General features: G+C 40.1%; 1 protein-coding gene across 1 annotated transcript in view; it reads left to right on the plus strand.

Annotated features, from left to right (window-relative positions):
* Positions 1 to 648: 648 nt before the first annotated feature.
* Positions 649 to 14,268, plus strand: part of LOC102861063 (putative uncharacterized protein C14orf25-like) — a 125,638-nt gene continuing 112,018 nt past the window's right edge. The window contains exons 1-2 of the mRNA XM_006891583.1: positions 649 to 666; positions 891 to 1,796. Of these exons, the coding sequence (XP_006891645.1) occupies positions 649 to 666; positions 891 to 1,796 (924 nt within the window). The remainder of the gene's footprint in view (positions 667 to 890; positions 1,797 to 14,268) is intronic.

Genomic DNA, 14,268 nt, shown 5'->3' on the forward strand with positions numbered 1-14,268 from the left:
ATACAGTAAGGAGCACTGGTGATATAATTCATTGTGTGTTGTACTGCTAACTGAAAGGCCAGTGATCTCTTTCATTTTGCAAGGCTATGTTAGATTTTCTATGTGTGTCTAGCGCAGAAGCCCTGGTGCCACCATGGGTTAAGCATTGTGCTAACTAAAAGTTCCGTGGTTCAAATCCATCAGCCACACCATATGTGATGCAGGAGGATGAGGCAATCTGTTCCACTAAAAATTTTACCACAGTAGAAACCCGGGAGTGCAGTTCTACTGTGCCCTACGTTGTTGCTTTTGTGTACCATCGAATCAGAGCCAACCCATACATAGCTGACCCTCCAGCAGATTTTCAGAGGCAGTTAGTCACATGGGAGGACGTTGCTCATAGGATTCCTAAAAGTTGGAATAGACTTGACAGCAATGAGCTTATTTGGGGCTCTGTCTTTCTCAAAAAGCCAGTGTTGGTATTCGGTTGCTACCCCAAAGGTTAGTGGTTCCAATCAGCGAGCCTCATTGAGGAAGAGTGATTGATGGTTGGCAGCCCTGTGAATTATTGCCATTGTAAAGCATTAGAGACATTAGAATGACTAGACAGATAAATCTATATCTATATAGATAGAGACAAAATAAACTCAGGAGCAAAATAGCGTGGGTATGCACAATGGTGAGTCGGTAAGTAGAGAGTTTGGGGCTAACACACAAGCTATTTAGTCTGGTAAAGGATGTGGCAGTGTGAGCTAGTAAAGATTGCAGCTTTGGAGAACCTAAGCTCTGCTCTACACATAGCAACACTGTGAGTTGCAATGGGATTGATTGGAGTGGGGAACTTTTACTTACGTCTATATCTATGGAACTACACAATTAAAAACATTGTTTTTGTTGTTTTTTTCCCTCAGGCTGCATTTATCAAGATGGCCCTGATTCCGAAGCACTTTGGACTAAAAGACAAAGAAGAATCTTATGTGCGTAAAGAGCTTGAGAAAGTTCGTAAGGAGACCAGAACAGAATTTCTTCGATTCAAGCAGAGATTGGCCTCCCAGCCCACTCTAGAGAAAGGCCTGTTCCGAAATTCCCAACAGTTCTGCAGGCCAAGACCTAGGGAGAGGAAGCGCATCTCCCACGTTAGTTTCCTACAGCCATTTGAGTTCCCTTCTACTCAGGTCCCTATGACTCCGGTTGCAGCCCTTCCCCAGGAGGCGCTCCAGGGCTCGCCTTCCCAGAGGGGCCTCAGGGAGTCAGTCAGCGCCCAGAGAAGAAGGCCTTTCTGCCCCCAGGACTTTTACATGCGGAGCTCAGCTTTCCTCCGCTACCAGCTCCAGAAGATCCCGCCCGCCATCGCCCCGGGGGCGGGCACGTCAAAGCAGATCGTCCTGCTGCCTGTGCGGGTCCCACCTCCCAAGGTTAGGAGGGTGTCAGGGAGCGCGCAGCACAGCGCCTCCAGTGTGGCCTTCGACCTGACCAGGGAGCACGACGCTGTCCCCGAGGTCAGCAGGTCCAGAGAGCACAGCAAAGCCGAGGCCTGGGCCCTGCTGAGGAAATTAAAGATTCTCACCCACACGTCGCGCAAGGGCAGGGCCAGCCTGGTGCAGGAGGTGACCCAAGCAGATGTTCACAAAACCGACATGAAGAGGGTGGAGAGTGTCTCCAAGAGACAGCTGGGACAGCTACGAGCACGCGCCATCCCCACTACCATAGAGGAGGTCATCGCTTCGCTGCATTCGGAGGCTGAGCGCGCCGCGGACCAGACCATCATAGAGCTCATACAGAGTGTCCTGGGCCCCGACTTCGACATTAAAGTGGAAGTAGGTGAACTAGAGTGAAAGGGATATATTTCATTAGCCAAACTGCCAAAAAATTAAAAAATAAAAATAAAAAAACACCCCAAACCCCACACAAATTCATTATAGAAAATACACACACGAATACAGTACATAGCAGCAACATACATTAATTACCAAACAATACACCAAACCCACCGCCATCAATACTGGAGGACTGAAACTACTAACCTTTGATTAGCAGCCTGATACTTTATTCACACCACGAGGTTGTACACAATTTTATCCTCATTCCACCTCTCTCTCTCTCCATCCTGGTGGTGCAATGAGTTAAACGAGGCAGTCTGCTTCCATCAGGATTTGATTTTATTGTACAATATGGGACAGTTCTGCTCTATCCTATAAACTGAGAGCTGGTAGCCTAGTAGTAAGAAGTTGCAGTGCAATGGCAAAAGCATAGGGTTCAAATCTACCTGCTGCCCCTGGAAGAAGGCTGGGCAATCTGCTCCTGTGTGATTTACTATCTCTGAAAACCTAATAGAGGGTCAGCTACGGGTTGGTTCCAATTATTCTACAGCATACAACAACATTATAAAAGTAGGTTTAAAGAAATAGTAGCAGTAGATCTGCGTGATACATTTATCTGCAGCCTTCTCCAAAAACTTTGTAATTATTTAGTATTAGGTGCTATTTAGGTATTTTATATGAAAACCTGAAGATGGTTAACTGTTATGGTTTAGCATTATTCCTGATCAGTGAGAGTGGAAAGGAATTTATATCCTAGAATCCAATAAATATTACCATTGAGAAGTTGAATATACATAGGTTTTAGAACATTCTCACTAAAAATTGTTCTTTTGCAAACTTTCCACTCCACCTTACTTTTTGTATGCCAAGCACAATTTGACAATATTTAGGTGCATTTTTCTCTCCAAACCCAACTCCCTCAGGTTGACACTAGTAAATGCCCATATTGCCTAGGAGTTCTGATAGATTTAGTGAAGTTAAGGGTTTGCCCCAGTCTCCCACAAGTAATGAATGACAGAGCTGGTTTTATATCCCATGCCCATGTCCTAGATATTGGACTTGAAGTATGCTCAAATCTGTCCATTTGTTAATGGTCATATGTCCCTGGTGGAAAGTCAGGCAAGGTAGGATTATAGCTTAAGATATTTTGCATGATTTTTACTCTAGCAGTGACATGCAAAGCAAAAAGATTGACAAGGGAAACTGAGCTTCATGTAAAAATGAAGAGAGAGAGAAAGGATAGAAAAGAGGAGGAGAGTAAAGAAGAAAAAAATAAAGTTAAAAAAAAAAGGGAGTCTTGTAACAGTGAGTTTTGTAACACTAATAACTGTTAAGAGAGGAGATTATATTACTGTTCTTGCTTGGCTACAGCACCAAACTTCTTATTAATACATTGTCATGTTTTATTTTTTAAAATAGTTTCAGTCCCAGCATACAGTCTCATCCATGACTTTAAGTATGCCATAATCAAGCGCATCAGGGGAAAAAACAAACCAACCATGTATAAACAAGGTCTCTAGATATTTGACTTCATGTTGTGGGCAGAGTTGGACAAAAATTCTGATTTAAATCCATACCTTTCATGGTTGCTGAGCAAGGTCAATATGACTGGTTGTTGTCAAGTTGCCCTATGTACAACAGCCCTAAACCCTGATCTGTCCTGTGAAAATCCTATTGTCTCTGACATACCTATCCCCATTACCCTAGTCAATCCATCTTATCAAAGGCTTTCCTCTCTTGCTCTGTCCTGTCACCCTCCCAAGTGTAACATCCCTCTCCAAGGACTGGTCCCTCCTTGCAACAAAGTAGGTCAGATGAAACTTCGGAATTCTTGCCTCCAAGGAGCAGCTTGGTTTCACCCTTTCTAGAGCAAACCTGTTTGCTCTCTTAGCAGTCTGTGGCATACTCAATTCTCTTCTCCAGCACCACAGCTCAAAGGCATCAATTCTCCTTCTATCATCCCTAGTCATTGTCCAGCTCTCTGATGTATAGCAAGTAATTGTAAAGACCATGGTCTGGATCAGGCACACATTAGTCTTCAGACTGACATCGTTGCTTTACAGTACTCTAGAGAGGTCCCTGATAGCAAACTTTCGCAACAAAATTTTGTCTTTTGATTTTTTGGCTTATGGTACCAAGAGTGTTGTTGATTATGGAGCCAAGCAAACTAAAGCTCTGAACAATCTCAATCTCATCATCATCCATCCTGATGCTGCCAATTGGTCCAATGGTGAGAATCTTTGTTTTCTTGACATTGAGCCTCAATCCATATTGAAGGCTGAAGTCTTTGATCTTCTGTAGCAAGAGCTTCAGGTCCTCCTCAGTTTCAGCAAGCAAGGCTGGTTAGATCCTTTAAGAAGTGAGTATATGCAATTTGGGTTTTTTATTGACCCATGAGTTTGAGTTTTAAAATAAATATAGAGGATGCTCTGGTGGCATAGACCATAGCTAGTCACTCTGTTAAAGGCAGCTCCATGGGAGAAAGATGGATGACCAATCTCTTTCCCTGTGGTTTACAGACTGCAAAAAAACCAATGGAAGGTCAACAATGAGTTAGGTTCAACTTAATCACAATGGGAGGGAAGAGAAAAAACAATCAGGAATGTTCATTAGAAAGCCTTCATAGAAGAAGAAAGGCAGAGATGCTCTGTGAGAAAGACTTCTCTGACATAGTCACGGCAGTTGGCATAAAGTAGCAGTATTAGAAATCCAGGAAATTTAGGAAGTTGGGGGAAATGATATGGTGGTGCAGTGTCCCAGAGAGAGAAAGGACTTGAAAGTCTCATGTAGGATTACATATATAAGAAGGATAATATTGGAAAAAAACACAGATACCAGAAAAGTGAATTCTGTTCCTTCCCTCACTAGTTCTGGAAGACTGAGCTTTGCATTATTTTGAGTATAAGTCGTTTTAGAAGTTTTATTAGTTTAAGATAGAAACAATGGGGAATTTGTTGGTCCGGAAGTTGAGATGTAGATGAGAGAACAGTAGGAATGCAAGTGTAAAAGTGGTGTCTAACCTGTGATTTTTAATGTTTTTTAAAAGAATAGGATAAGGCTATTTGTTTTAAATATTTGGAATTTATATAACAATGTTCTTTCCAAGAAAAGCAAACAATATGGTTCTTTAGAAATCTTAACTTGGAGCAATTCAGCAAACCTTAGAGGGACAGCTAATGGTTGAGCCAGTCCTGGCAGCTGTCTTATAACTCTTTTGTGCTTGGGCAATGTCATGCCAGACCCAACATGTGGAGTTTCACAGACAATTGCATGGGCCAAGACGTGTACAGAATACCCGAAAATTAAACAAAATTGTCAAATGTAGATCAGACTTCTAAACCAAGGCCTCTCAACCTTGGCATTGTTGACATTTTGGGTTGAATATATCTTCATTATGAGTGACTGCGCTGTCTGTTATAGAGTGTTTAATAGCATCCTCTCCTCTCCCTACTTCTAGATATCTACAGAACCTTTCCCTTTCCCCTCTGTCCAGACAATGAAAACTTTCTCCAGATATTGCCAAGTGAGCCCCTAAGGGACCAAATTATGCCCCTCCACCCCACCCCCATTGATAACCACTGGCTGTAAACAGCATGCGTGCACATACCTTGGCAATAGAAGTAAAAAGGCTGTAAAGATTTATGCTTGGTTTTTTTTTATGAGCTCAGTATTATTGCTAAAAAAACAAAAAGAAAAAAGCAATCTAATTACATAAGAATGCCTTACAGATATTTTTGGAAGTTTCAGAGACAGCCTTTTAGATGCTTATTAATGATTAAATCGTTATCTTCTGTCATTTGAAGTTGGTTTTGATAATATAGCTCAAAAGGAAAATGACTTGACATGACCTGAGTTAAGAGGGAATTTGTGTTTCCAAAGCTTAGTAGAGGCAATAATGTATAGTTTGACATAGTAATGATGTGAAAACTCTTACTCTTACATCATAAACTTATTTCTGATCCAGGCCATAGTCTTTGCAATTACTTACAATGCATCTGAGAACTGGACACTGACTAAGGATGCCAGAAGAAGAATCAATGCCTTTGAATTGTGGTGCTAGAGAAGAGTCTTGAACATATCATGGACTGCCAAGAAAACAAATAGGTCTGTCTTAGAGAGGGTGAAACCAAGTTTCTCCTTGGAAGCAAGGATTTAGAAGCTCTACCTCACATACTTTGGTTCTGTAGCCAGGAGGAACAGATATCCAGAAGGATATCATGCTTAGAAGGGTGGAGGTACAGTGCAGAAGAGGAAGACCCTGGATAAAATGGATTGAAACAGTAACTGGGGTAATGAAGGTAGGTGTGTCAGGGTCAGTGAGACTGACTCAAATAGGGCAGGCTTCAGAGCTGTTATACATAGGGTTGCAATGAGTCACGGGCGTGTTGATGGCACATAACAACAACATTCCTACTTCAGGAAAACTGAAAGTTGAAAGAAAATAGCTTTAGCTTAAATATCCAAATAACTACCTGAAACAGCAAGAAAAAGCAACCATTTTTCTCACTTTTCTAACTCTTCACCTTACCATCATCTGTATATTTCACTTATACTGATACAAGTGGGGGGGGGAAGATTATTTTTAAGACTTTCATGACTTTCTAGTTTAATTCATAGTATTTAGTTATAAATAGTTAACTACTTCATTTTACTTGGTTGAGCTGTGGTGTTGGAGAAGAGTACTGAATACCAAATGGACTGTCAAACAAACAGATATGTCTTGAAGAAAGTGCAGCCAGAGTTCTCCTTGGAGGCAAAGATGTTAAAGCTGCATCTCACATACTTCAGGCATGTTGCTCAGATGGGTTATTCCTTGGAGATGGACATCATGCTTGGAAAAATGGAAGGTCAGCAAAAGCAAGGGAAGATCCTCAACTAGATGGACTGACACAGGTACAATGGGTCCAAGTGTATCAGAAATTGTGAAGATGGCACAGGGTAGGACAGGGTTCAGATCTGTTGTTTATAGAATCACTATGGCTTATATTCAACTCAATACCTAACAACAATAACCTAGTTATATAAAAAGGCAAAGTAAAAATATTTGGAGGGCAACATCTGCACTGAAAACTGAGGTGGAGGGAAGGGGAGAATCTGCATGTAATAATAAATTATCATTTCACTTTTCAAGTAGTCTATATTCCAATATTGATAATAAAATCCCTAAAGAAAATAATCTGTATTGGTAGGCAACATGACCACTTTATTTTGAAAGAATAATTTGCTTGGTCAAAATCATTCTATTATTTGTCCTATTTCCCAATTTTTCAAAAAGCGTGGTAAGATGAAACATATCAGAATCTGGTATGTATTTAAAGCATTAAAATGTTATCTGAACAGTCTTACATATAGAAAACCCAAATAAAATTAAAGACATTAAAAATGTCTTGATGTCTTAGAATAGATTCTATTAGGTTTATTTGGGTTGAAGTTTGTTCTGATTCTCAAAATCTTTAGGTTTCTGTCTCTTGACAAAATCTTACTTGTTTTCGCACAAGCCATCTTTGTCCTCGCTCCTACCAGCACTGTTATGGCAAGGATGTCAACTCTCTTGTCATAGTCTTATAGGCCCCTGAGGGGTTTTCCATTTTGATTTCTCACTGTACTGCCTCTCTGTTCTTTAGAGTAGGTCGTTTCTACTATTGTATCTTCAAGTTCACAGATTCGTTCTTGTAATCCTTCCTTTTGATATCATTCACAGAGCTTTATTCCATTCTTGGCATTTTTCAGTTCTGAAATTCTATTTATGGCTTGTGCCTCTTTACTAAGATTTTCTAATTTTCTGAAAAACCCTTATTTCTCATTTTCACTTGTTTCAAGTGTGTTCATAATTACCTAATGAAGCACTATTTTGATGAATGACTTCAAGGGGCTTTAAGCCTTTTTCAAATGATTCCAAAACCTCTATTATCTCAAAGTTACCATGTATAGGCTTCTTTTTAAATGAGATGCTACTGGATTTTGGCATTACAAGTGATTTTCAATTGAAGCCTCTATATTTTGAGGTATTATGAATGGCTGAATCTTACTTAAACTTATTTTTAGATGTTCCCATAGAGGAAGGAAGAAGTAGGCACTGCCTCATTAAAGCCAGGTAAGGAGAGAAGTTCAAGTTCTTAGATTCTGTAACACTAGCGGAGGGGGGAGGACCTTTGTTACTATTGGGTCAGAATAAGAGTTGTAGGTCTCCACTAGGCCCTCCCCTATATCACTCTGGTTGCAAAGGTAGAAGTATGTCATTACTGTTTGCTATATGGCCTTCAATGTTTCCATAGTCAAAGTACTGACTCTCTCCTAACACCATCTTTGATGGTGAGAATACCTCAATAGAAAGGGGTTGGAACATCTCACTACAGCCTGGAGAGGTTGGAAGTCTAAGGTCCCCACCTAGTCTTTGTTGGTTGGGTTGGAGTCACAGTTTTTCTATGTGCTTGACTGGAGTAGAAAAATTATTTAGAGCCTATTAGCTCCCTGATTAAAACAAGTTTGGAAGGAGGAGTGGCATCCACTTCCATAATAGCTTGCCTCTGGAAATCCTATGAACCTGGAGAGAGGATGAGAGACACACGAGCCTTGAGGACTCTCCTTCATAGGGTCGCTATGAGTCGCCTGCGACTCGACGGCACTTAACAATAACAACAACATTATTATTATTATATATCCCTTTCTTAGTGCTAAAGAGAGTCTATTTTTGATGGAGAATTTTCTGTACATGCTCATTTACATTTCTAAGTTGTCAACTTCTATTACTACAAGTCCTAAAGATTTGAAGCAAACAAACAAACAAAAAAACCCAAAATTCCACAAGGAGCTCACTATCACGTTTCTCCTTATGTCCCCGAGTCCCTGCTTTTTCTTCACCACTTTCAGTCTTCTCACATTTCTCTTATATCTACTGTCCTTACTTTTCAGTTGGATTGACACAGCCACAAGAACAATGGGCTTGAATATAGCGTACTCTGTGTACATGGTGAAGGATACAGATGGTTCTGCTACATTGTTCACAGGGTCTTCCTGAGTCACAATCAAATCAAAGACATCTAACAACAGTTTTCAGTTGTAGTTAACAAGAAAAACAGAAAAGTCCAACTTCCAAATATTTTTACTTTGCCTTTTTATACAACTAGGTTATTGTTGTTAGGTATTGAGTTGAATATAAGCCATAGTGATTCTATAAACAACAGATCTGAACCCTGTCCTACCCTGTGCCATCTTCACAATTTCTGATACACTTGAACCCATTGTACCTGTGTCAGTCCATCTAGTTGAGGATCTTCCCTTTCTTTTGCTGACCTTCCATTTTTCCAAGCATGATGTCCATCTCCAAGGAATAACCTATCTGTGCAACATGCCTGAAGTATGTGAGATGCAGCTTTAACATCTTTGCCTCCAAGGAGCACTCTGGCTGCACTTTCTTCAAGACATATCTGTTTGTTTTTTTGACAGTCCATTTGGTATTCAGTACTCTTCTCCAACACCACAGCTCAAAGGCATCAGTTCTTCTTGTGTCATCCTTATTCATTGTCCAGTTCTCAGTTGCATAGCAAGTGATTGAAAAAAGGTTGTAGCCTGAATCAGGCACACCTTAATTCTCAAACTGACATGATTGTTCCTCATAATTTGGAGAGTTACCAGACTGCAGACTTTACCAGTGTAACATGTCTCCTGATCTCCTGACTGCTGATACCAAGTAAAATGAAGTAGTTAACTATTTATAACTAAATACCATGAATTAAACTAGAAAGTCATGAAAGTCTTAAAAATAATCTTCCCCCCCTTGTATCAGTATAAGTGAAATATACAGATGATGATAAGGTGAAGAGTTAGAAAAGTGAGCAAAATGGTTGCTTTTTTTCTTGCTGTTTCAGGTAGTTATTTGGATATTTAAGCTAAAGCTATTTTCTCTTCTGTGAATTGTTATTTCTGTACTTAACTCAGTTTCAACATTGATTTCATCATGTTGACCTTCTTAATACTTTTAAAATCCCAAGGACTACTTTGAAGCCTTAGAATCTCCTGTGAAAGATGGAGTAAAAAGTTGATAAACTGTAAAAGGAGCAGATACAAAGTGGGAGAGGCAGAGTCTTACATCTACCCGCTTCATAAAGGGGAACTTTCCCCATCAATCCAAGTACCATACAAATAACTACATAGTCAGACCTGCCACCCCACATCTCCTGCCCCTATGTCTACAAATCACTGGGTCTGATGTTTGTTGCAACTTGACTCCCAGAGTTTACTCACAGTGGTGGGATTTGTTAGGGAAATAGGTTGGAGAGTGAGGGAGGCAAAGAATATCACACAAGGCAAGTCCAGATTTCATCCAGTATTCTCATGCCAGATTAACAAGACAGAATTCCTCAATTATTTCAGATACCTTCTTAGTGAACAAGTGAGTCTAAGTTCAGCTCAGCTACACAAATAAACATCTGGTTTTCTCAATCTTTTCAGAAAGCACCTACTTCAGAGCAATTAGAAGTCAACTTTTTAAAAAAATTTGTATTTTATTATTTTAACGTGTACCGTCAAATCAGATCTGACTGGTACAAGAGGAGATTGCTCCCTTCTTCTCCAGCAGAGCATCTGGTGAATTTGAACCACGTACCTCTGGGATTGCAGTGCAGCATCTTGCCACTCAGCCACCAGAGCTCCCTAGAAGTCAACTTTTAATTCAAGCATCCAGCAAGCAAAACCTTTAACTGTGGATCCAGGGATCCTCTGGTCATACTTGTCACAATGTTTTCACAGCAGTACTACGGTCTTTCACATTGTGGAAACCACTCTCTTATATTGGTCCCACAGCTATTGATGATTTGCAAGACCATGTGTCTGCAGTTATGGTAGCTGGACACCATGCCAGTGGGGGCTAACATAGTGTCTAGAAGCGGATTTTCAAGGGTTCTAACAGTCAACACTCTTGGTAACAGCAGCCAGAAAATCAGGAGATGAATTGCATTGGTAAAATCAGCTGTCAGGGACCTCTCAAAAGTACTGAAGTGCACCGACATCAGGCTTGAGACTAAGGTGTGCCTGATCCAGGCTATAGTCTTTGCAATTACATGCTATGCATCAGAGAATTGGACAATGAATAGGGATGATAGAAGAATTGAGCTGTAGTGCTGGAGAAGAGTGTTGAATATACCATGGACTGCTAGGAGAACAAACAGGTTTGTCCTGGAGAGGGTGAAGCCAGAATGCTCCTTGGAGTCAAAGATTCTGAAGCTTCATCTGACATACTTTAGGCATGTTGCAAGGAGGGACTGGTCCTTGGAGAGGGACATCATGTTTGGGAGAGTGGAGGGACGGCACAGGAGAGGAAGACCCTCGATGAAATGGATCAATTCTGTGAGTGGAGTGGTGGGAATGAGTGTGTTTGAGACGGCGAGGATAGAATGGCATTTAGGGCTCTTGTACACAGGGTTGCTATGAGTTGCAAGTGACTCAATGGTACATAACAACAAAAACAAACAATAACTCCATAAATTGTAGTTGAAAACCAGTAACATTGGAGCTCTGCAAGTGAGTTTGAAAGCTTGGTAATTTGAGCCTTCCAACTGCTAGGAGAGGTCAGTCCTTGGAAAAAGGCATAATGTTTGCAAAATGGAGGGTCAATGAAAAGAGGATGACCCTCAGGGAGGTGAACTGACACAGTGAATGTAACAAAGAAGTATGTCAGAGATAGTGAAGATGGTTATGGAAAGGGCAAGGTTCAGAGCTGTTGTTCATAGGGTTGTTATGAGTTGCACTTGACTCAGCAACACCTAGCAACAACAAAGACTTTTTGACATATAATGTTCTTAACACCGTCTCACAACTCAACTGGTCTCTCATCATTAGTGTTCAGTGTGTCAAATCTATCTTTGATATGGTCTCTAAAGTCAGATGGGACACAATCAAGTTTGTACATTGGCTTTTGTGGACTTTTAAATTTCTTTAGCTTCAATTTGAACATACATAGGAGCAATTTACAATCTGTTAAAAATCCTACCATTGGCTTTGTTCTAATTGATGATCTTGTGCTTCTCTGTTGTCTCTTTCCATAGCTATAGTCAATTTTATTTTTGTGTATTCCTTCTGGTGAGGTCTTTGCCATAGTCATCAATTATGTTTAAAAAGTTTTTCACACAAATTTCTTTTCATGTGATATTCAGTGACTACTTATGAATATTCAGATACCACAGGTTTTGATAACTTGTTCTTAGCTACTATTGAGCTAACCCTGGATTCATAGGAATGTCACAACCAACAGGTGATGTGAGAATTCATAGGGACACCACATCCAATAGGTGATATGATTCATAGAGAGTTTTCAGAAGTAGATCACAAACCATTTCTTCCTAGTCTGTTTTCTGATGATCAGCACTCAGCAGAAATATACTGAGTATCATAGCAACAAGTAAGCCTCCAATGAGGATAAATGGTGAATATGCTTACATAACATCAGTCAGGAATCAAACTAAGATCTCCCACATGGATGGTGGTATATCTGAATCACCAATGACCTCTTTAGATTACTGTTAACATGAAGGAAAGAAAAAAATTTCCATTTCCTGTAATTTTGCATATCAATAAAAGCAGATTAGCATATTTATGCAGTTTAATTTAGTCAACGTCATTTTATTTTGAAATCTTAAAGACATTATCGCAGAAAGGAACGTCTGTAACTAATTTATTTTCTTCATCTTGTCATTGTTTACCATTGAGTGGGAAATGACCTGCAGCTGACCCTCTAGTGAGTTTTCAGAGGCAGTAAATTGCACAGGAAGTGTGTGCCCATCTTGTCCTCATGGGAAAGCCGGTGGATTTGAACTGTATGTCTTCTGCGTAGCAGTGCAGCTTCTTACCACTGGTCCACCAGAGCTCCCATAGACCCATGAATATACATGAGAGTTCCTATCCTTTTTGGGAAGAAGAACTACCTTTGACATATTAAAAAAAAATCGTATGTTGGTTAGTGTCTGAGTAGCACAAATGGGTAAATTCTTGGTTAGAAAAAAATAAAGAGGAAGATAAAACTCCCTAAACTTGGAAGTTCAGATCCAGCCAGGTGGCTAAGTGCCAGATCCCCAGGACCTGTAAATCTTTTTCTGAAAGGTCACAGCTTTATAAACACAATAGAGTGCATTTCTACCCTGCATACACACAGGCTTACTGTGAGTTGGAATTGTCTTGGTGGGAATTTTGTTGGTATAGTTTGTTTTGGTTTTTTTCTTGTGATGAGGAGCCTCAACTTGTAAGAACTGAGTGTGTCAGTGGCCTTAAAATGGATTTCTGAAAGCCAATACACATTAAAGCCAGCACCTTGGATGTTGCCAGGTAGGGTTTCAGGTTTGCCATGATCGTATGGTCACCTCTGAACCAAGATAATGGCCATCAGATTTATTCAGTCTTGATAATAAGTAAAATATTCTACAGCCACCACTCCTTCCAGTTCTCTGCAGGAGGTAGTTTAGCTTTTAAGTGATAGTCTAACTTCTCTTCTTACCTCATAGATAGTAAAATAAATAAAATTCCTCTCCTTTGTTTGGATTAATATAAATTTACTAGGCATACAGGAGCAGATTATGATAAAGTCAGACCTCATCATGTCTGCCAGATTTTCCCTCAAGCACATCTCCAGTCTCAAGCTCTTCATCTCTTAATCTTTGGAAATAGGGTTTTGAAGAAATGAAAGATTGAGACAGCTGAGACACTTTGCATTGTTCTGATTTCATTATGTGGGTGAGGCCTGCCTAGTTCTACTGTCTTTGACACTCAATTATTACTCTGGAAGGTGGTTATTAAACAGTTTACTGAATTATGCTTTTTATGCATGACTCTGTTCAGCTGCTCTTTAGGGTTAAATGAAAAAGCTTATTCAATATCCATTTACAGTGGAATCTTTGAAAATGCTAAATGGAATGCATAATTCATATAGACTGTCACTAGTACAAAGCCAAATCAGTTTAACCAAATATCAAGTAACAAGGAAGTAGGAGAAAGTGGCAGTTCTAATAGAACTAGTTCTGGGCAGCAAAGACATCTGGATAATCAGAATATCCAAAATAGTAGTGGTTTAGATAAGATGGACATTTATTTCTCTCATAAAAAAGTAATGTAAAAAGGTAATCTAAGACTAATATAGTGTTCTGTGATGTCTATCTTATCGCTCCACTGACTATGATCTTCATCTCTGGGGTCATTACAAAGGTAAATAGCACATGTTCTCACATTCGTGTTATTGCCCGCAGAAGACATTCAACCAGAAAAGCATATGTCTGAAGTAGCCACCACACCTGCTTGCATTTCATTGTTGTTGTTGTTATGTGCCATTGAGCCATTTGCGACTCACAGTGACCCTATGTTCAAGAGCCCTAAACGCCGTTCTATCCTGTGCCAACCTCGCTGTCTCAAACACACTCATTCCCACCACTCCACTCACAGAACTGATCCATTTCATCGAGGGTCTTCCTCTCCTGTGCCGTCCCTC

Source organism: Elephantulus edwardii, unplaced genomic scaffold (genome assembly GCF_000299155.1).
Source record: "Elephantulus edwardii isolate Elephantulus edwardi_28Jun2011 unplaced genomic scaffold, EleEdw1.0 scaffold00100, whole genome shotgun sequence".
Lineage (NCBI taxonomy): Eukaryota > Metazoa > Chordata > Mammalia > Macroscelidea > Macroscelididae > Elephantulus > Elephantulus edwardii.